Source organism: Oncorhynchus clarkii, chromosome 20, assembly GCF_045791955.1.
Source record: "Oncorhynchus clarkii lewisi isolate Uvic-CL-2024 chromosome 20, UVic_Ocla_1.0, whole genome shotgun sequence".
Lineage (NCBI taxonomy): Eukaryota > Metazoa > Chordata > Actinopteri > Salmoniformes > Salmonidae > Oncorhynchus > Oncorhynchus clarkii.
In genome coordinates this window covers 4,793,890-4,818,563 of record NC_092166.1, presented here as the reverse complement: position 1 = coordinate 4,818,563, position 24,674 = coordinate 4,793,890, and the positions used below count along the sequence as shown (strand labels likewise).

General features: G+C 44.7%; 1 protein-coding gene across 1 annotated transcript in view; it reads left to right on the top strand.

Moving 5' to 3' along the window:
• Positions 1 to 24,674, top strand: part of LOC139375798 (receptor-type tyrosine-protein phosphatase mu-like) — a 418,014-nt gene that overhangs the window by 108,063 nt on the left and 285,277 nt on the right. Inside the window, exons 6-7 of the mRNA XM_071117668.1 lie at positions 8,017 to 8,129; positions 9,335 to 9,515. Coding sequence (XP_070973769.1) covers positions 8,017 to 8,129; positions 9,335 to 9,515 — 294 coding nt within the window. The remainder of the gene's footprint in view (positions 1 to 8,016; positions 8,130 to 9,334; positions 9,516 to 24,674) is intronic.

The following is a 24,674-nucleotide window of genomic DNA, read 5'->3' as shown; positions in this document are numbered from 1 at the left end:
GAGACTATCACAGTGCAGGTGCATTTATACGGAGACTTGATTACACACAGGTGGATTGTATTTATCATCATTAGTCATTTAGGTCAACATTGGATCATTCAGAGATCCTCACTGAACTTCTGGAGAGAGTTTGCTGCACTGAAAGTAAAGGGGCTGAATAATTTTGCACGCCCAATTTTTCAGTTTTTGATTTGTTAAAAAAGTTTGAAATATCCAATAAATGTCGTTCCACTTCATGATTGTGTCCCACTTGTTGTTGATTCTTCACAAAAAAATACAATTTTATATCTTTATGTTTGAAGCCTGAAATGTGGCAAAAGGTCGCAAAGTTCAAGGGGGCCGAATACTTTCGCAAGGCACTGTAGGTTGTTGTTTGTCTGTAAGGGTACACTACTGCGTTTAAATGTCGACTGGGCGATTGAGTTATATCTACATAGGTTGTTGTTTGTCTGTAAGGGTACACTACTGCGTTTAAATGTCGACTGGGCGATTGAGTTATATCTACATAGGTTGTTGTTTGTCTGGAAGGGTACACTACAGCGTTTAAATGTCGACTGGGCGATTGAGTTCTATCTACATAGGTTGTTGCTTGTCTGGAAGGGTACACTACAGCGTTTAAATGTCGACTGGGCGATTGAGTTATATCTACATAGGTTGTTGTTTGTCTGGAAGGGTACACTACAGCGTTTAAATGTCGACTGGGCGATTGAGTTATATCTACATAGGTTGTTGTTTCTCTAGAAGGGTACACTACTGTGTTTAAATGTCGACTAAAAACCTTCTCTGGTGATAGTTTAGAAGCGCCGCTGAACGGGCTGGAATCTGTACAGGAATGCCACTTCTGAAGCCGGACTAACGTCCACCACTAGGTGACCAGAACTGCCTGCTGCTCAGACCACTCTCTCCTAAAAAAAAAGTACTTTAAATTTGGAATACCGTGATTTACCAAGACATTTAGTAGAAAGAAAACACATATTCAGCTAGGAATCGACTCTTAAAAGTCTGTATTTTTGGAACGGAGGAGACTGATTCGTTGCCGTAAATTGTGAGCTAGCAAGTAATGGAGAGAGGGGAGGGGTACAGTATAGGCAGGTCGGCCACAAGGCAGACTGAGTCAGAACCGTGCACTTGACCTATCGGAAATAGCTGGATCTCACAATGCAATGTTCTATTTTGCCATTTCTTTCCTTGCAATGTCTCACAACTTCAGTAAAGCAAGGCCATCAATGAATAAACTAGAATATTCTACGGGCAACAGACCGAGGACTGAACACACACTCCCATCATTAGGGAGGAGAAAGAGCAGGCCGACCAGCCGCACTGGGATTTACATTTTGTGGGTGAATATTTTTTTGCTAAATAAATAAATGGCACAGAACGGTACAGAATAATGTAACAATAATGAATTACACCTGCAGGAAATAAAGTGACTCAGACCAGACATAAATCTTTCTATATACGCAGGCCTACAGGTTCACTGAAACCAAGTTCACCAACCAAGCAATGTACCTCTGTTTGACACATACAACACTGTCAAGTACAAAAGTACATGGACACCTCTTTAAATTAGTGGATTCGGCTATGTCAGCCACACCCCTTGCTGTTACGTGTATACAATTGAGCACACAGCCTTGCGATCTCCATAGACAAGCAATGGCAGTAGAATGGCCTCACTGAAGAGTTCATTGGAAATAGAATGGCCCGTACTGAGGAGCTCAGTGACTTTCAACGTGGCACCATTATAGGATGACACATTTCCAATAAGTCAGTTCATCAAATGTCTGCCTTGCTAGAGCTGCCCCGGTCAACTGTAAGTGCTGTTATTGTGAAGTGGAAATGTCTAAGAGCAACAACGGCTCAGCCGTGAAGTGGTAGGCCACACAAGCTCACAGAATGGGACCGTCGAGTGCTGAAGCGCATAGTACGTAAGAATCTAAACTGCCTCTGGAAGCAATGTCAGCACAAGAACTGTTCGTCGGGAGGTTCATGAAATGGGTTTCCATGGCCGATTAGCCGCACACAAGCCTAAGATCACCATGCGCAATGCCCAGCGTGGGCTGGAGTGGTGGAACGCTCACTGCCATAGGACTCTGGAGCAGTGGAAACACGTTCTCTGGAGTGATGAATCATGCTTCACCATCTTGTAGTAGGTAGAATCTGTGTTTGGCAAAAGCCAGGATAACGCTACCTGCCCCAATGCATAGTGCCAACTTCAAAGTGTGGTGGAGGAGGAATAATAATAACCTATTGGATCTATAGGATGTTTTAGGAGCTACCTATTGGATCTATAGGATGTTTTAGGAGCTACCTATTGGATCTATAGGATGTTTGAGGAGCTACCTATTGGATCTATAGGATGTTTTAGGAGCTACCTATTGGATCTATAGGATGTTTGAGGAGCTACCTATTGGATCTATAGGATGTTTTAGGAGCTACCTATTGGATCTATAGGATGTTTGAGGAGCTACCTATTGGATCTATAGGATGTTTGAGGAGCTACCTATTGGATCTATATGATGTTTTAGGAGCTACCTATTGGATCTATAGGATGTTTGAGGAGCTACCTATTGGATCTATAGGATGTTTTAGGAGCTACCTATTGGATCTATAGGATGTTTTAGGAGCTACCTATTGGATCTATAGGATGTTTGAGGAGCTACCTATTGGATCTTTAGGATGTTTGAGGAGCTACCTATTGGATCTATAGGATGTTTGAGGAGCTACATATTAGATCTATAGGATGTTTGAGGAGCTACCTATTGGATCTTTAGGATGTTTGAGGAGCTACATATTGGATCTATAGGATGTTTTAGGAGCTACCTATTGGATCTATAGGATGTTTTAGGAGCTACCTATTGGATCTATAGGATGTTTCAGGAGCTACCTATTGGATCTATAGGATGTTTTATGAGCTACCTATTGGATCTATGGGATGTTTGAGGAGCTACCTATTGGATCTACAGGATGTTTGAGGAGCTACATATTGGATCTATGGGATGTTTGAGGAGCTACCTATTGGATCTATAGGATGTTTCAGGAGCTACCTATTGGATCTACAGGATGTATTAGGAGCTACCTAGGATGTTTTAGGAGCTACCTATTGGATCTATAGGATGTTTCAGGAGCTACCTACTGACATGTCTCTCCCCTGTTTCATTCATTGAGTTCCACAGATAGCCCTCTACACTTCATGGACACACACACACTCACACTCACACTCACTCTCTCTCTCTCTCTCTCTCTCAGATATCCCTCCCCTCTATATAGTTACCTGGTAACAGGGTTTGGTTAAAGTTAACAAGTCCTTGTCTTGCTGTTCATGTTTAATTGGCCCTGTGACATCCCAGCAAACCAAAATTGGTTCTGTGAAAGCTCCCAGAACATGTGTTAGGTTGCGGCAAATGTTCTCATAACACCAAAACTGTCCAGTTGTGGTTATGATTATAAAATGTTTGTCTAAAACATTCGCCTGATTTTGCAAGAATGTTCCCAGAACACATTTTTTTTATGTTCTTTTAAAGGTTCCCAGAATGGTTGTGTCTCTGGGAACATTAGGTTTATGGAACAGTTTGGTGGGAACATCGTAGGGACATCACAAAATATATGTTCCCAAAACACAAAAAAACTGTCCAGTTGTGCAGATGTTCATACAATGTTTATTTTAGGGTGCAAAAAAAACAACATTCACCCGATGTTACACTATTATTGAACACTATTATTGAACACTATTATTAAACACTATTATTGAACACTATTATTGAACACTATTATTAAACACTATTATTGAACACTATTATTGAACACTATTATTGAACACTATTATTGAACACTATTATTAAACACTATTATTAAACACTATTATTAAACACTATTATTGAACACTATTATTGAACACTATTATTGAACACTATTATTAAACACTATTATTGAACACTATTATTGAACACTATTATTGAACACTATTATTGAACACTATTATTAAACACTATTATTAAACATTATTATTGAACACTATTATTGAACACTATTATTAAACATTATTATAGAACACTATTATTGAACACTATTATTAAACACTATTATTGAACACTATTATTGAACACTATTATTAAACACTATTATTGAACACTATTATTGCACACAGAGTAAGTCCATTCAAATTATTGTGACTTGTTATGGACATTTAGACTTTCCATAACAAAAGGGGTTGAATATTGACTCAATACATTTCACCTTTTTCCTTTTTAATTCATTTGTAAAAAACGAATTTGTGAATAGTCTCTGAAGACACTGTTAACCGAATGAGAACCTTAACGGAATGTTCTGTGGTCTTTTTTATTAGATGTTGTGAACAATGTTTAGTGAATGTTAGGACAACATCAAGTTAAAGGATATTCATTTCAAACATTATCTTAGAAGAAAATATATTATTGGAATGTTTGTAGGACGTTATCATCCTAATGTTAGCTAAAACCCTAACTAGGACTTAATGTGAATGTTCGCTAATGTTTTGAGAATGTTCCCGGGTTTGCAGGGATGTCTGTGACAGAATGATTGTGAGTCATCATGTATGAATCCATTGGGGTGTGAGGGCAGTTGGGGTCCTCGCTCATAGCAGGTGCCCTGAACTATGCTTGTGTGGTGGGAGTGTCAGATGTAATGGTCGTGAGTGTCCTCACTTATAGCAGGTGTCCTGGACTATGCCTGACTGGCTAGGTGAATGACTGGCTAGTTATTTATTGAGTCTACAGATGTAGGATCATAACTTGATCACCCTGTTGAGAACATTTAAAAAGGCTTCTGAAGTTTGTAATTTCCATTTTTAAATGTCAGACTTGATTTTCCCAAAAAAGGATCAACCCAACAAAAATGTCCATTAATTATAATTAACATAATAATTCACATTTCCTGTTGCTGCAGGATTATTTTTAGTAAACTGTCTCAAATAAAGAGCCTACATCTGTAATGTATTGTATGGAAACCACAGTACATAGTAAGGTATAGGTTCAAAGATTTAATGACAAAAGTTAGGTCATGTCTAAAGCTGTTGCTTTGGCACAGACTGTTTTTTAGTACAAGTGTCTTGGGGACAGAGTGTCTATACAATACATCATAAAAATCCTCATCAATCTACACACAAACATAATGACACAGAGAAAACAGATTTTTAGAAACACCTTATTTACATACAGTACCAGTCAAAAGTTTGCATACACCTACTCATCCCAGTGTTTTTCTTTATTTTTACATTTGTGGAATACTAGTGAAGACATCAACATGATAAAATAAAACATATGGAAATATGTAGTAACCAAAAAAGTGTTAAACAAATCAAAATATATTTCATTTTTGAGATTCTTCAAAGTAGCCACCCTTTGTCTTGATGACAGCTTTGCACACTCTTGGCATTCTCTCAACCAGCTTCACGAGGTAGTCACCTGGAATGCATTTCAATTAACAGCTGTGCCTTTGCTAAAAGGTTAATTTGTGGAATTCCTTTCCTTCTTAATGCGTTTCAGATAATCCGCTGTGTTGTGACAAGGTAGGGTTGGTATACAGAAGATAGTCCGTAGGACTAGGAGTAGGAAATCAAGTACAGGGAGTGAATATTTAATTAATAAAAAAACATGGAACAATACAAGAAACACGAGAAGCGTACATCCATGAAACACAGAGTCAATAACGCCTGGGGAAAGAACCAAAGGGAGTGACAGTTATAGGGAAGGTAATCAGGCAAGTGATGGAGTCCAGGTGAGCGATGAGGCGCTGATGCGCGTAACGACGGTGACATGTGTGCATAATAATGAACAGCCTGACGACCTCGAGCGAGTATACGTGACAGAGTTGCTCCGGTGGTTTGTTCCACTCAACACTGCTGGTATGTAAAAATGTGTTCTTACCAGATAGACTCTTCCATTTAAAACAGGCGATATCAGAGTCTGGCTCTGGTGCCGTGTTGGTGGACATCTCTAATATAAGTTAAATAATTAGGTGTGTACCTGGGGGCTGAGTCAGTAATAATTCTATGAACCAGACCATGTTGAATTTTTTTATTTATTTTTTCTACAGATAGCCAGTTTAGCTGATTAAAATGCCTTCCTGATGAGTACGAGCGGGGAGTTTAAATACAATTCTCACAAGTTTGTTTTACAGCTCTAGGTTTGTTTTTTTGTTTTTTTGACCTTTGATTTAGCCAGGTAGGCAATTTGAGAACAAGTTCTTGTTTACAACTGAGACCTGGCCAAGATAAAGCAAAGCAGTTCGACACATACAACAACACAGAGTTACACATGGAATAAACAAAACATACAGTAAATAACACAGTAGAAACATCTATATACAGCATGTGCAAATGAGGTGAGATAAGAGGTAAGGCAATAAATAGGCCATGGTGGCAAAGTAATTACAATATAGCAATTAAACACTGGAATGGTAGGATGTACAGAAGATGAATGTGCAAGTAGAGCTACTGGGGTGCAAAGGAGATTGCAGGTGGTTGCAAATCTATGTTGCAGCTCTATGTTGCAGCTCTATGTTGCAGCTCTATGTTGCAGCTCTATGTTACAGCTCTATGTCGCAGCTCTATTTTGCAGCTCTATGTTGCAGCTCTATGTTGCAGCTCTATGTTGCAGCTCTATGTTGCAGTTCCGTGTTACTGAGGTCAAAGTAGAGCACTGTATGAGAAAATAGGTTGTCATTTAAGATGCAGACAGTCAGAGGCGTGGACAAGGTAACAATCTGTCATTCTACCCCTGAACAAGGCAGTTAACCCACTGTTCCCCAGGCGCCGAAGACGTGGATGTCGATTAAGGACAGATAGACGGATAGCATACCGTTCTACGCAGGGCTGAGGAGTGTCTTATTATTGGGTGTTGGTCGCAAGGTAGAAGTAGGTCTACACACCATGACTGTACTCTACAGATGGTTGTCCCACTCTGACCTCTGACCTGGGAGACTAGGCCTGTAAAACCATATAATCCCCAGCGTCCACCCTGCGAGTCAAACATCACCTATAACGAAACAGCTAATCCACACACTTCTCCTCTCCAGTCTATACTGGAGGTTAAAACCCAGTCTCTCAGACACTGAACCAGTCTATACTGGAGGTTAAAACCCAGTCTCTCAGACACTGAACCAGTCTATACTGGAGGTTAAAACCCAGGAGGAAAACAGGGTACTTGGAATAGTGTATGAGTGTGTACCAAAAGGCACCCTATTCTCTATATAGTGCACGACCTTTGACCAGAGGCCCTATTAGATCCCTATAGGCCATGGTCAAAAGTTGGGCACTACATAGGGATTAGGGTGCCAGACCGGAGCACTGGGAGTATATTGTGTGTGTTAGATGAGTTAGATGATCCCTATAGGCCATGGTCAAAAGTTGGGCACTACATAGGGATTAGGGTGCCAGACCGGAGCACTGGGAGTATATTGTGTGTGTTAGATGAGTTACATAAAATGTTATTAGTCGCGTACACATTTTGTTATCGCGGGTTTAGTGAAATGCTTATGTTCCTATCTCCTAACAGTACAGTAGTATGCATATATATATATATATATATATATATATATATATTTCTCTGACTGTGTTTGTTTAATTGGAATAATTGAATTGGAATAGCCCTCTGAGATAAAAACTAGCAGTAAATATATTTAAGGGGATAATGGGTTGTTTTATGGATTAAGTTGATGATGTGTTTAGGTCATGAGTGTTGTGGTATAATTCCCAGTATAGTGATTTTGTGTTGAAGTCTGAGAAGGTAAAATTTGAACATGAAACATCTTAATCCCTTCATTGAATAAGTTGTGTATGTTCCTTGGTAATGACTACAGACATGCTTATTCTATTAGTGAGCTTTTGGGGAGGGGGGGGGGGGGGGGCAACTGTACAATTTCCATTATGTTTGTTGTGTTTCAACTTGAGAGCTTAAAAGTTTAGCATCCATTGTCTACGATGTTTCCTGCACTTTATTATCGTACTGTTACTCAGATCTCGTCTTCTTCCGTCCGCCCCAGAGCCCCCGGTGCCCATCGCTCCCCCCCAGCTCACGGCGGTCGGCGCCACCTACCTTTGGGTCCAGCTTAACGCTAACTCCATCAACGGAGACGGTCCAATCATCGACCGAGAGGTATTTATATTTACTAATGGTTTGGTTTAAATAGGGACAGATTGGCCGCGTCCCAGAATGCACCTTCATTCTCTACATTGTGTACTACTTCAGTGTGCCTACGGCCAAAAGAAGTACACTTTATACGGGATAGGGTGAAATTTGGAATGGAACCATACATAATGAGTAAACAATAATCTGATGCATTGCACCATAGTGTCTATAGCAGTATTCACCATAGTGTTTATAGCAGTATTCACCATAGTGTTTATACAGGTATTCACCATAGTGTTTATAGCAGTATTCACCATAGTGTTTATACAGGTATTCACCATAGTGTTTATAGCAGTATTCACCATAGTGTCTATAGCAGTATTCACCATAGTGTTTATAGCAGTATTCACCATAGTGTCTATAGCAGTATTCACCATAGTGTTTATAGCAGTATTCACCATAGTGTCTATAGCAGTATTCACCATAGTGTCTATAGCAGTATTCACCATAGTGTTTATAGCAGTATTCACCATAGTGTTTATAGCAGTATTCACCATAGTGTTTATACAGGTATTCACCATAGTGTCTATAGCAGTATTCACCATAGTGTCTATAGCAGTATTCACCATAGTGTTTATAGCAGTATTCACCATAGTGTCTATAGCAGTATTCACCATAGTGTCTATAGCAGGATTCACCATAGTGTTTATACAGGTATTCACCATAGTGTTTATAGCAGTATTCACCATAGTGTCTATAGCAGTATTCACCATAGTGTTTATAGCAGTATTCACCATAGTGTCTATAGCAGTATTCACCATAGTGTTTATACAGGTATTCACCATAGTGTCTATAGCAGTATTCACCATAGTGTCAATAGCAGTATTCACCATAGTGTTTATACAGGTATTCACCATAGTGTCTATAGCAGTATTCACCATAGTGTTTATACAGGTATTCACCATAGTGTTTATAGCAGTATTCACCATAGTGTCTATAGCAGTATTCACCATAGTGTTTATACAGGTATTCACCATAGTGTTTATAGCAGTATTCACCATAGTGTCTATAGCAGTATTCACCATAACTGGTCCTGTGGAACCAAAGAGATGCACATTTGTTTTTGCATGATTCCAGTCATCAGACACTTGATGATGAGTGGCTTAATTAAATCAAGTGTGTTGGACCTGTATTGGACATCCCTGGGACATCACTTCCAACCCTTTTCCCAGGTGGAGTACCGTACGGTGTCAGGGACCATGTATGACCTGCAGCCTGTGGACAAGACCACCCATAAGATAGGTCACCTGACACCAGACACAGACTATGAGATCAGTGTGCTGTTGACCAGGCCCCTGGATGGAGGGACTGGGGCCCCCGGGCCTCCTCTCAGGGCCAGGACCAAGTGTGCTGGTGAGTCCTAAAAAAAAGTTGTATACTAAACACAAGAACCTGCACGTACACACACACACACACACACACACACACACACACACACACACACATGCTCGAACCTTCACTCCGAGCCGGTGGACCAAGTGTACTGATTTGTCTGAACCGTAGAGATCCTATTAAATTACTAGAGGGGCATTTTTCATAAACCTTCAGTTCCAGAATGGAACCTCCCTCCCTCCCTCTGCCCCTCCTTCCCTCTCTCCCTCCACCCTTCCCTCCTCCCTTCCTTCCACCCTTCCCTCCTCCTTCCACCCTTCCTTCCTCCCTCCGCCCTTCCCTCCGCCCCTCCCTCCTCCCTTCACCCTTCCCTCCGCCCTTCCCTCCGCCCCTCCCTCTCTCCCTCCACCCTTCCCTCCACCCTTCCCTCCTCCCTCCACCCTTCCCTCCACCCTTCCCTCCTCCCTCCACCCTTCCTTCCCTCCCTCCCTCCCTCCCTCCTCCCTCCCTCCCTCCACCCTTCCCTCCCTCCCTCCCTCCTTCCCTCCCTCCACCCTTCCCTCCCTCCCTGCCCTCCCTCCACCCTTCCCTCCCTCCCTCCGTCTCTCCCTCCTCACTCCCTCCTTCTCTCCTTCCCTCCGCCCCTCCCTCCCTCCACCCTCCCTTCCTCCCCTCCCTCCACCCTCCCTTCCTCCCTCCCCTCCCTCCACCTTCCCTTCCTCCCCTCCCTCCACCCTTCCCTCCGCCCCTCCCTCCCTTCCTCCACCCTTCCCTCCGCTCCTCCCTCCACCCTTCCTTCCTCCCTTCCGCCCTTCCCTCCGCCCCTCACTCTCCCTCTCCCTCCACCCTTCCCTCCACCCTTCCCTCCTCCCTCCACCCTTCCCTCCACCCTTCCCTCCTCCCTCCACCCTTCCCTCCTCCCTCCACCCTTCCTTCCTCCCTCCGCCCTTCCCTCTGCCCCTCCCTCCTCCCTCCGCCCTTCCCTCTGCCCTTCCCTCTGCCCCTCCCTCTCTCCCTCCCCCCTTCCCTCCTCCCTTCCGTCCACCCTTCCCTCCTCCTTCCACCCTTCCTTCCTCCCTCCGCCCTTCCCTCCGCCCCTCACTCCTCCCTCCACCCTTCCCTCCGCCCCTCCCTCTCTCCCTCCACCCTTCCCTCCACCCTTCCCACCACCCTTCCATCCGCCCTTCCCTCCACCCTTCCCTCCACCCTTCCCTCCTCCCTCCACCCTTCCCTCCATCCTTCATTCCTCCCTCCACCCTTCCCCCCGCCCTTCCCTCCTCCCTCCACCCTTCCCTCCACCCTTCCCTCCTCCCTCCGCCCCTCCCTCCCTCCTTCCCTCCTCCCTCCGCCCCTCCCTCCCTCCCTCCCTCCCTCCCTCCCTCCCTCCCTCCACCCTTCCCTCCGCCCTTCCCTCCCTCTCTCCCTCCACCCTCCCTCCACCCCTCCCTCCCTCAACCCTCCCTGTCTGCACTTTATGTCACTGCGTCTGTTCGTCCTTTGTCATTATTCATAATCATTGCTACTTGGGCACTTCATTATACATTGAGTAATGTTTCTAGTGACAAAAATACATGTTATTTCAATCTTTTGAGAAATAGGGAATGAATAATACAAGGATGAAACCAATTTGAATGAAACCGAAGGGACTGTTCTTCCTCCCCGGAATCCATGTTTTTAATATATTTTCTTAGAGGACTCCAAAAGATATTCCCAAGGATTTTCTGATTGCTTTTTTTTTTCTTCTTCTCTCACTGTGTACCTCTAGTGGATGTACAATCATGTTGAAACTGGAAGACATTGTGCGTAGATCTCTTTTGTCCTTGGTCTCTCTGTATAGGGCCATTCATGAAATCACCACCGTCTTACTGTATGTCCCCTTACCGGTCTTTACAACCAACATGCTGCTCATTTTAGTGTTGACCTTGAGTTCAATTCAACTACTTCTAAATGTAGCTCAATTCAGGCCCACTGCTGTTACATCTGAACCTGTGAATATGTGAATACACTGATTTAGTTTGGTCCCCCGTACAGTAGAACCCAATTGGCCCAGGTCTAGCTGTCACATATGTACCTGTCATGTAAACATTCTGTATACTTCTAGTCCTTCTTTGGACACTGTGTTAACTAGCCTCCAGATGAGCTTCAATGCCATACAACTCTCCTTCCGTGGCCTCCAACTGCTCTCAAATACAAGTAAAACTAAATGCATAGTCTTCAACCGATCACTGCCTGCACCTGGCCGCCCGTCCAGCATCACTACTCTGACTCTCCTTCCAGACTCACATTAAGCATCTCCAATCCAAAATTAAATCTAGAATCGACTTCCTATTTCGCAACAAATCATCCTTCACTCATGCTGCCAAACTACCCTTGTAAAATTGACCATCCTACCGATCCTCGACTTCGGCGATGTCATCTACAAAATAGCCTCCAACACTCTACTCAACAAATTGGATGCAGTCTATCACAGTGCCATCCGTTTTGCCACCAAAGCCCCAAATACTACCCACCACTGCGACCTGTACGCTCTCGTTGGCTGGCCCTCGCTTCATACTTGTTGCCAAACCCACTGGCTCCAGGTCATCTATAAGTCTTTGCTAGGTAAAGCCCCGGCTTTTCTCAGCTCACTGGTCACCATAGCCTCACCCACTCATAGCACGCGCTCCAGCAGGTATATCTCACTGGTCACCCCCAAAGCCAATTCCTCCTTTGGTTGTCTTTCCTTCCAGTTCTCTGCTGCCAATGATTGGAACGAACTGCAAAAATCTCTGAAACTGGAAACACTTATCTCCCTCACTAGCTTTAAGCACCAGCTGTCAGAGCAGCGCACAGATCATTGCACCTGTACATAGCCCATCTGTAAAAAGCCCATCTGTAAAAAGCCCATCCAACTACCTCATCCCAATACTGTATTTATTTATTTATCTTGCTCCTTTGCACCCCAGTGTCTCTACTTGCACATCTTCTTCACATCTATTCACTCCAGTGTTTAATTGGTATGTTGTAATTACTTCGTCACTATGGCCTGTTTATTGCCTTACCTCCCTTATCTTACCTCATTTGCACACACTGTATATAGACTTCTTCTATTGTATTATTGACTGTACGTTTGTTTACTCCATGTGTAACTCTGTGTTGTTGTATGTGTCGAACTGCTGTGCTTTATCTTGGCCAGGTCTCAATTGTAAATGCGAACTTGTTGTCAACTAGCCTAGCTGGATAAATAAACGTGTGAATACACTGATTTAGCTTAGTCCTGTACAATATAACCAACGGGCCCCAGGTCTAGCTGTTACATCTGAACCAGTGTGAAGTTGTTTACCACATCAAATCCATCCATGCAGGATAAGTGTACCTTCCGACTAGCCCTGCCATCAGGTGGCTTTCCGCTCATAGCAGGGGGTCGTGCATTACAGCAACAGGACTGAAATACTGCCCTCCGCTTCATCCATCATGGAACATTGACTTGAATGTGAATGTCTGTTGTAGTAATACTGTTTCTGTGGTCCCATCCTGGCAGGGGGGGGGGGTAGTGCATTACAGCAACAGGATATCACAGTGTTTTGCAGCATAAAGTTATTTTCAACCACTCGAGGCTGAGAAGCAGTTAAACATTCGACCTGAGAAGTTATCCCTATACCAGCTAAACATTCCCCTCAGAAGTTATCCCAATACCAGCTAAACATTCCCCTCAGAAGTTATCCCAATACCAGCTAAACATTCCCCTCAGAAGTTATCCCAATACCAGCTAAACAATCCCCTCAGAAGTTATCCCAATACCAGCTAAACGTTTCAGTCAGAAGTTATCCCAATACCAGCTAAACATTCCCCTCAGAAGTTATCCCAATACCAGCTAAACAATCCCCTCAGAAGTTATCCCTATACCAGCTAAACATTCCCCTCAGAAGTTATCCCAATACCAGCTAAACAATCCCCTCAGAAGTTATCCCAATACCAGCTAAACGTTTCAGTCAGAAGTTATTCCTTTACCAGCTAAACATTCCCCTCAGAAGTTATCCCTATACCAGCTAAACATTCCCCTCAGAAGTTATCCCAATACCAGCTAAACATTCCCCTCAGAAGTTATCCCAATACCAGCTAAACATTCCCCTCAGAGCATGTTGGTGTCAGCACATTCCAATTTATAGAATCTACGCTCTAGATTCAATCCATTTCAGGTAGCATTCTGGATAACGCAGCAGTATGTTAGTGCTTTTCAGAAGTGCATTTGATTTGTACAGCAGAAACATGTCCTCCGTGGAGGACGACCTACAATGAGAAACTCTGAAGTGGTAACGGTTTTCGTTGGTTGAAGGAGAAGAGGACCAAAGCACAGCGTGGTGAGGTGTCCGTGTTAAACGTATTCAATAACTGAACGCTGAAACACAACGTAAACAAAAGCACAACCGAAACAGTCCTGTCTGGTAGAGACAGAAAACAACTACCCACAACTCAAGTGGGAAAAACAGGCTGCCTAAGTATGGTTCTCAAACGATTGACAGCTGCCTCTGATTGGGAACCATACCAGGTCAAACACATAGAAATAGAAAACATAGAACACAAAACGCAGAATGCCCACCCCAACTCACGCCCTGACCAAACTAAAATAGAGACATAAAAAAGGAACTAAGGTCAGCACGTGACAGAAGTTTTGTCGATGACCACTGATGTTCGTCAGTTTATCTGGTCCCTCTGAGTCAGAGGTTCCAGAAGGAACTAAAATTATAGTGGAGGGATGGACCCAGTGTTACACATAAACACTATACGAGTGTTTACCATGAGGGACCACGGCATGTTTACCATGAGGGACCACGGCATGTTTACCATGAGGGACCACGGAGTGTTTACCATGAGGGACCACGGCGTGTTTACCATCAGGGACCACGGCATGTTTACCATGAGGGACCACGGCATGTTTACCATGAGGGACCACGGCATGTTTACCATGAGGGACCACGGCATGTTTACCATGTCCCAAGTTCCCATGTGGCTAGTAGCAAACACAGAGCAACAGATTGTTAAATATAAAGCCAACCAGATGAGACTATATTCCAATGTGGCGTAGTGGGCTAGCGCAGATGGAGAGGAGTTAGAGATGGAGACTGGAGGCTGGCAGGACCAGGGATATGGAGAGGAGTTAGAGATGGAGACTGGAGGCTGGCAGGACCAGGGATATGGAGAGGAGTTAGAGATGGAGACTGGAGGCTGGCAGGACCAGGGAAATGGAGAGGAGTTAGAGACAGAGACTTGAGGCTGGCAGGACCAGGGATATGGAGAGGAGTTAGAGATGGAGACTTGAGGCTGGCAGGACCAGGGATATGGAGAGGAGTTAGAGATGGAGACTTGAGGCTGGCATGACCAGGGAAGTGGAGAGGAGTTAGAGATGGAGACTTGAGGCTGGCAGGACCAGGGAAGTGGAGAGGAGTTAGAGATTGAGACTTGAGGCTGGCAGGACCAGGGATATGGAGAGGAGTTAGAGATGGAGACTGGAGGCTGGCAGGACCAGGGAAATGGAGAGGAGTTAGAGGTGAAGTCTTGAGGATGGCAGAACCAGGGCTACTGAACAGGGCCAGAGATGGAGACTTGAGGATGGCAGAACCAGGGCTACGGAACAGGGCCAGACATGGAGTCTTGAGGATGGCAGAACCAGGGCTACTGAACAGGGTCAGAGATGGAGACTTGAGTAGGGCAGAACCAGGGCTACTGAACAGGGCCAGAGATGGAGACTTGAGTAGGGCAGAACCAGGGCTACTGAACAGGGCCAGAGATGGAGACTTGAGGAGGGCAGAACCAGGGCTACTGAACAGGGCCAGAGATGGAGACTTGAGGAGGGCAGAACCAGGGCTACGGAGCAGGGCCAGAGATGGAGACTTGAGGAGGGCAGAACCACGGCTACGGAACAGGGCCAGAGATGGAGTCTTGAGGATGGCAGAACCAGGGCTACTGAACAGGGCCAGAGATGGAGACTTGAGGAGGGCAGAACCAGGGCTACGGAGCAGGGCCAGAGATGGAGCCCTGGTTCAGAGATGGAGACTTGAGGCTAGCAGAACCAGGGCTACTGAACAGGGCCAGAGATGGAGACTTGAGGAGGGCAGAACCAGGGCTATGGAGCAGGACCAGAGATGGAGACTTGAGGATGGCAGAATCAGGGCTATGGAGCTGGTGTCTGGACCAAGGTAGGAACGCCATGTAGGTCCGTTTAGAGAGCAGTCGACACAAAGTAGAGAGAGCCATTTGTTTCATAATATATACATGCTCAGCAGGATGGGAACAAGAACATTGCCAACCGTTCTTTATTTTCAATGTAAAAGGATAAGGGCTTTCTGCATACAATTTGAAGCGTGGAAAAACGGTTAAGAAAATAGATAGTGTTAGAGCAGAGGACAAACAAAGGTCCTCCGCCCCCCTCCTGTCGTCAATGGCCTTCTACCTACTAATCCAGGTATATAGGCTGCATCCCAAATGGCTCCCTATTACCTATATAGATCACTACTCCAGGGCCCATAGGGCTCTGGTTAAAACTAGTGCACTAAACAGGACATAGGGTGTCATTTGGGACTCGGAGCCTTGTCTACTCACCAGATCCATCTGTTCCGACGAGAATAGACGAGGGAATAGTTTGGTGAGCTTGACAGTTTTTTTCTTCTAATTAATCCCATTGTTGCCATGAGGTCTGAATAGAGAGTCACTCCTACCTCTGGGCTCCAGATAACGTTGACTTCCTATTATTGTTTGAGGTAAGGTTGAATAAAGGCACTTTTTTTTTTTCAGGCAGAGAAAAGCAGAATAGATTGAGTTTGGTGTTGTGGATTGGGGAGGCGAAGGAGAAGAGGGAGGAGATGATGAAGGTTATCTGAGTAATAGAACAACAATCAATTAATGTCTGTACCCACCAGGCCCTGGTCAAAAGTAGTATATAGGACAGGGATGCCACAAAAAAACATCTGAACTTCATTTGAATTGTTAATTATCTGCAAATCTACACATTTTTCCAGGGTTGACAGAAATATTTCTATAATTATATCGAGTGAGAGTGACTAACAAAATCAATGGGGGGGCGTCCCGGTCGCTAATCAAATCCAAATCAAATGCTATTGGTCAGATACACGTATTTAGCAAATGTTATTGGTCACATACTGAGCAAATGTTATTGGTCACATACTGAGCAAATGTTATTGGTCACATACTGAGCAAATGTTATTGCGGGTTGTAGTGAAATGCTTGTGTTCCTAGCTCCAACAGTACAGTAATATCTAACAAAACCCTTGTGTTCCTAGCTCCAACAGTGCAGTAATATCTAACTAAATGCTTGTGTTCCTAGCTCCAACAGGGCAGTAATATCTAACAAAACCCTTGTGTTCCTAGCTCCAACAGTGCAGTAATATCTAACTAAATGCTTGTGTTCCTAGCTCCAACAGTGCAGTAATATCTAACTAAATGCTTGTGTTCCTAGCTCCAACAGTGCAGTAATGTCTAACAATTCACAGCAATACACACAAATCTAAAAGTAAAAGAATGGAAATAAGAAATATATGAATATTAGGATGAGCAATGTCAGAGTAGCATTGACTAGAATACAGTAGAATGGAGTATATACTGTACATATGAGATGAGTAAATCAGTATGTAAAAATTATGTCTATGTATATAGGGCAGCAGCCTCTAAGGTGCAGGGTTGAGTAACCGGGTGGTAGCCGGATAGTGATGGCTATTTTAACAGTTTAATGGCCTTGAGATGGAAGCTGTTTTTCAGTCTCTCAGTCCCAGCTTTGATGCACCTGTACTGATCTCGCCTTCCGGATGATGACGGGGTAAACAGGCAGTGGCTCGGGTGGTTGATATCCTTTATGATATTTTTGGCCTTCCTGTGACATCGGGTGGTGTGGGTGTCCTGGAGGGCAGGCAGTGTGCCCCCGGTGATGCGTTGGGCAGATCGCACCACTCTCTGGAGAGCCCAGCGGTTGTGGGCGGTGCAGTTGCTGGGCAGTGATACAGCCAGACAAGATACTGTCTTGTATATCTGTAAAAGTTTGTATCAAGATCATCATACCCAAAACATCCCTACAAACATCCCCAAAACATCCCTCCAACACATACCCAAAACATCCCTACAACAGATACCTAAAACATCCCTACAAACATCCCAAAACATCCCTCCAACAGATACCCAAAACATCCCTCCAACAGATACCCAAAACATCCCTCCAACACATACCCAAAACATCCCTACAACAGATACCCAAAACATCCATACACACACACACACACACACACACACAAACACGCATACCCAAAACATCCATACACACACACCCACACACACATTAACACGCATACCCAAAACATCCCTACACACACACACACACACACACACACACACACACACACACACACACACACACACACACACACACACACACACAATGGTCACTCTGACAGAGCTCCAGAGTTCCTCTGTGGAGATGAGAGAAGGACAACCGCCTCTGAAGCACTCCAACAATCAGACCTTTATGATAGAGTGGCCAAACGGAAGCCACTCCTCAGTAAAAGGCACATGACAGCCCACTTGGAGTTTGCCAAGAGGCACCTAAAGAACTCTGACCATGAGAAAGATGAAACCAAGATTGAACTTTTTAGCATGAATGACAAGCTTCACATCCGTTGGAAACTTGGCACCATCCCTACGGTGAAGCATGGTGATGACAGCTTTATGCTGTGGGTATGTTTTTCAGCGGCAGGAACTGCGAGACTAGTCAGGATCAAGGGAAAGATTAGCGGAGGAAATTACAGAGAGATCCTTGATGAAAACCTGCTCCAGAGAGCTACGGACCTGAGACTGGTGGTGAAGGTTCATCTTCCAACAGGACAACGAACCTAAGCACACAGCCAAGACAACACAGGAGTGGCTTCGGGACAAGTCTCTGAATGTTCTTGATTGGCCTAGCCAGAGCCCGGACTTGAACCCGATTGAACATCTCTGGAGAGAGACCTGAAAATAGCTGTGCAGTGACACTCCCCATCCAGCCTGACAGAGTTTGAGACGATCTGCAGAGAAGAATGGGAGAATCCCCTATATACAGGTGTGCTAAATTTGTAGCGTCATACCCAAGAAGACTCAAGGCGATCAGGCTTAACACTTCGGTCATCTGCTAACTTAATGATGGTGTTGGAGTCGTGTCTGGCCACGCGGTCGTGGGTGAACAGGGAGTACAAAAGGGGACTGAGCACACACCCCTGGGGGGCTCCAGTGTTGAGGATCAGTGTGACAGATGTGTTGCTACCTACCCTCACCACCTAGGGGTTGCCCGTCAGAAAGTCCAGGATCCAGTTGCAGAGGAAGGTCTTTAGTCCCAGGATCCTTAGCTTAGTGATGAGCTTTTAGGGTACTATGGTGTTCAACTCTGAGCTGTAGTCAATGAATAGCATTCACAGGAAGGTGTTCCTTTTGTCCAGAGATTGCATCATCTGTGGATCTGTTTGGGCAGTATGCAAATTGGAGTGGGTCTAGGGTTTCTGGGATAATGGTGTTGATGTGAGCCATTACCAGCGTTTCAAAGCACTTCATGGCTACGGATGTGTGTGCTACGGGTCTGTAGTCCTTTAGGCAGGTTGCCTAAGTGTTCTTGGGCACAGGGACTATGGTGGTCTGCTTGAAACATGTTGGTATTACAGACTTAGTCAGGAACATGTTGAAAATGTCAGTGAAGACACCTGCCAGTTGGTCAGCACATGCCCGGAGCACACGTCCTGGTTATCCGTCTGGCCCAGCAGCCTTGTGAATGTTCACCTGTTTAAAGGTCTTACGAACGTCGGCTACGGAGAGTGTGATCACACAGTCGTCCAGAACAGCTGATGCTCTCCTGCATGCCTCAGTGTTGCTTGCCTCGAAGCGAGCATAGAAGTGATTTAGCTCATCTGGTAGGCTTGTGTCACTGGGCAGCTCGCGGCTGTGCTTCCCTTTGTAGTCTGTAATGGTTTACAAGCCCCTGAAAGTCAAGAGGTCTGAATACCGTCCCAAAGCGATTTAACTACAGTCACCATATTACCCACTATAATTACTGATTACAGTGATTGAACTGCCATCCAACTTCTGTCCATCATTCTCAAACTAATACGTGCTGCTACTACTGCTCTCTTACTACCTATGGCAGTAAGCACACACAGACAAACACACCGTACACACAGAAACACACACACACACAAACATACACACACACACACATGCATCATACACACACACACACACACACACCGTACACACAGAAACACACTGTACAGACACAAACACACACCACACACATACACACACACACACACACACACACACACACACACACACCATACACACACACACACACACACACACACACACACACCGTACACACACAAACACACACAAACACACCGTACACACACAAACACACACAAACACACCATAGACACACAAACAAACACACACACACCATACACACACACACACACACACACACAATCTGTACAAGAACAGTGGGAGGCTGTGGGTTACCAAGGTGATTTTTCAACTTCCCAGATGGTTGTTGAATGGTGTTGTCATTAGTCACAAACATGGTAGTAATACATAAGACAGATCACTGGGGTGGGTGTGTGTGTGTGTGTGTGTGTGTGTGTGTGTGTGTGTGTGTGTGTGTGTGTGTGTGTGTGTGTGTGTGTGTGTGTGTGTGTGTGTGTGTGTGTGTGTGAGAGTGTGAGAGTGTGAGAGTGTGAGAGTGAGTGAGTGAGTGAGTGAGTGAGTGAGTGAGTGAGTGAGTGAGTGAGAAATCAGTAGTAAAGTACAAGACAGAGCACTAGGTCTTCTTCCACCCTGACCCCAATCACCACACAGCATATTGCTGGAAATAAAATGAAAGATTGATTTTCCACTGTCCAGCCTCCTCCTCACCTCTTCTCTCCTGGTCTCCATCTCCTCCCTCCCTATCTCCTCCTCTATCCCTATCTACTCCTCTCCTCCTCTCCCTCTTCTCTCCTCCTCTACCCCTCTCTTCTCCTCTCCCCTTCTCTCCTTCTCTCCTCTTCTCTCTCCGTCTCCTCCTCTTTCCTGGTCTCCTTCTCTCCTCCTCTCGCTTCGAGGCAAGCAACACTGAGGCATGCATGAGAGCATCAGCTGTTCCGGACGACTGTGTGATCACAGTGTGATCACAGCTAAGGACTGTGCCCTTAGCCGTGGTATATTGGCCATATTTCACACCCCCTGGGGCCGTATTGTTTCATTTTGTTCTCGCCCCCATCCGCTCAAGAAAAAAAAATCAGCCCGTGGCTGAATGTAGTTGATGATTCCTGCTCTACTCCTTCACCCCTCCAGGAACACACACTGTTTTAGTTGGGCTTTTAATCCGGTTAAATGACTTTAATCAAGATTGATGGACGTACAACCCAGTGGTTTTCCACAACATGTTTGCACCACTTTATCATTATTTTACCACAGAGTAAAGAACATGTAAGTATAGAGTACGGCAGGTCAGAGGTCATCTCATCCTGGTCCGTCTCCCTCCGTATGGTGGTAGTGTGTTCATTAGACATCACGGCAGGTCAGAAGTCAACTCATCCCGGGCTCTACTTTCGGTTGGTGCTAAGGCGGCCACTAAGGTGGTGCACGTCGGTTAACATTTTTGTCATGTAAAAACTGGTGCACTGGGTTGATCATTTACCTGTCATTTACGCCGAGGTGGGAAGGGTGGTCATATGTTTTGCCGTGTCCTAAGAAAACATGCCTCAGTTTGTCAGTTTCAGTCGGCGTAACGAGGGATGTTTAAAGGTTCAATGCAGCTGTTTTTATCTCAATATCAAATCCTTTCTGGGTAACAATTAAGTACACTTACTGAAATGGTGAGGGTCTCCCGAGTGACGCGGCGGTCTAAGGCACTGCTTCACAGTGCTAGAGGCATCACTACAGACCCGTGTTCGATCCCGGGGCTGTATCACAACCCGGCCGTGACCGGCACACAATTGGCCCAGCATCGTCCGGGTTAGGGGAGAGTTTGGCCGGGGGGGCTATACTTGGCTCATCGTGCTCCAGCGACTCCTTGTGACGGACCGGGCGTCTACTGGCACACCTCGGTCGTCAGGTGAACCGTGTTTTCCTCTAACACAATGGTGCGGCTGGCTTCCGGGTTAAGCGGGTGGTGTGTTAAGAAGCGCGGTTTGGCGGGTCATGTTTCGTAAGGAGGCATGACTCGAGCTTCACCTCCCAAGCCAGGTCATCAGGCATTCCAAAACAGGTCATGAGGCATTCCAAAACAGGTCATGAGGCATTCCAAAACAGGTCATGAGGCATTCCAAAACAGGTCATCAGGCATTCCAAAACAGGTCATCAGGCATTCCAAAACAGGTCATCAGACATTCCAAAACAGGTCATCAGGCATTCCAAAACAGGTCATGAGGCATTCCAAAACAGGTCATGAGGCATTCCAAAACAGGTCATCAGGCATTCCAAAACAGGTCATCAGGCATTCCAAAACAGGTCATCAGACATTCCAAAACAGGTCATCAGGCATTCCAAAACAGGTCATGAGGCATTCCAAAACAGGTCATCAGGCATTCCAAAACAGGTCATCAGGCATTCCAAAACAGGTCATCAGGCATTCCAAAACAGGTCATCAGGCATTCCAAAACAGGTCATCAGGCATTCCAAAACAGGTCATCAGGCATTCCAAAACAGGTCATCAGACATTCCAAAACAGGTCATCAGGCATTCCAAAACAGGTCATCAGGCATTCCAAAACAGATCATCAGGCATTCCAAAACAGGTCATCAGGCATTCCAAAACAGGTCATCAGGCATTCCAAAACAGATCATCAGGCATTCCAAAACAGGTCATCAGGCATTCCAAAACAGATCATCAGGCATTCCAAAACAGATCATCAGGCATTCCATAACAGGTCATCGGGTATTCCAAAACAGGATGACATTTCAGGCGGTCTGCTCAAAGAAAAATGGCGTTATCATCATCATTCTCACACTTCCACAGTATTATTCCATAGTTTGGAAATAAATATATATATATATATAAAACATAGAAAAATCACATTTTTGTTGTCCTGGGCCTTTAAGGCTGACCAACAGCTGGTCTTAGCAGTATCTTAGTACGTGTCTTAGTATCATTGATTTAACCAGCGGATCACCTTATTGATACATCAACATGTTTTATAAAAACAGTCAACTGTCTTTCCACTTTTTTAAATTGTTTTATTCAACATTGTTTTTGACCAGATTCTGTAAAAAAAACTCAGTATTCTTTTATTTTTTCAGTAAATATTTTTTTCAGTAAATCTTTTCTTCTTATTGGCCAGTCTGAGATATGGCTTTTTCTTTGCAACTCTGCCTAGAAGTTCAGCATCCCTGAGTCACCTCTTCACTGTTGAAGTTGAGACTGGTGTTTTGCGGGTTTAATGAAGCTGCCAGTTGAGGACTTGTGGGGCATCTGTTTCTCAAACTAGACAATCTAATATACTTGTCATCTTGCTCAGTTGTGCACCGGGGCCTCCCACTCTCCTTTCTATTCTGGTTAGGGCCAGTTTGCGCTGTTCTGTGAAGGGAGTAGTACACAGCATTGTACGAGATCTTCAGTTTCTTGGCAATTTATCGCATGGAATAGCCTTCATTTTTCAGAACAAGCATAGACTGACTAGTTTCAGAAGAAAGGTCTTTGTTTCTGGCCATTTTGAGCCTTTGCCCACAAATGCTGATGCTCCAGATACTTAACTAGTCTAAAGAAGGACAGTTTTATTGCTATTTTAATCAGGACAACAGTTTTCAGCTGTTTTTCTAATGATCAATTAGCCTTTTAAAATGATCAACTTGAATTAGCTAACACAAAGTGCCATTGGAACACAGGAGTGATGGTTGCTGATAATGGACCTCTGTAGATATTCCATTAAAAAAATCAGCCGTTTCCAGCTGCAATAGTCATTTACAACATGAACAATGTTTACACTGTATTTCTCATCAATTTGATGTTATTTTAATGGAAAAAAAACAAGGACATTTCTAAGTGACCCTAAAACTTTTGAATAGTAGTGTGGTCCTCTCTGTGTACATCGTCAACTCTCTCCCTCACTCATCTCTGTGTACATCGTCAACTCTCTCCCTCACTCCTCTCTTTAGTCATCTCTCTCCCTCACTCCTCTGTGTACATCTTCAACTCTCTCCCTCACTCCTCTCTTTAGTCATCTCTCTCCCTCACTCCTCTCTTTAGTCATCTCTCTCCCTCACTCCTCTCTTTAGTCATCTCTCTTCCTCACACATCTCTTTAGTCATCTTTCTCCCTCACTCCTCTGTGTAAATCGTCAACTCTCTCCCTCACTCCTCTCTTTAGTCATCTCTCTCCCTCTCTCCTCTCTTTAGTCATCTCTCTCCCTCACACCTCTCTTTAGTCATCTCTCTCCCTCACACCTCTCTTTAGTCATCTCTCTCCCTCACTCCTCTCTTTAGTCATCTCTCTCCCTCACTCCTCTGTGTACATCGTCAACTCTCTCCCTCACTCCTCTCTTTAGTCATCTCTCTCCCTCACTCCTCTCTTTAGTCATCTCTCTCCCTCACTCCTCTCTTTAGTCATCTCTCTCCCTCACTCCTCTCTTTAGTCATCTCTCTCCCTCACTCCTCTCTTTAGTCATCTCTCTCCCTCACTCCTCTCTTTAGTCATCTCTCCCTCTCTCCTCTCTTTAGTCATCTCTCTCCCTCTCTAATCTCTTTAGTCATCTCTTTCCCTCACACCTCTCTTTAGTTATCTCTCTCCCTCACTCCTCTCTTTAGTCATCTCTCTCCCTCACTCCTCTCTTTAGTCATCTCTCTCCCTCTCTCCTCTCTTTAGTCATCTCTCTCCCTCTCTAATCTCTTTAGTCATCTCTTTCCCTCACACCTCTCTTTAGTTATCTCTCTCCCTCACTCCTCTCTTTAGTCATCTCTCTCCCTCTCTCCTCTCTTTAGTCATCTCTCTCCCTCACACCTCTCTTTAGTCATCTCTCTCCCTCACACCTCTCTTTAGTCATCTCTCTCCCTCACTCCTCTCTTTAGTCATCTCTCTCCCTCACTCCTCTGTGTACATCGTCAACTCTCTCCCTCACTCCTCTCTTTAGTCATCTCTCTCCCTCACTCCTCTCTTTAGTCATCTCTCTCCCTCACACATCTCTTTAGTCATCTTTCTCCC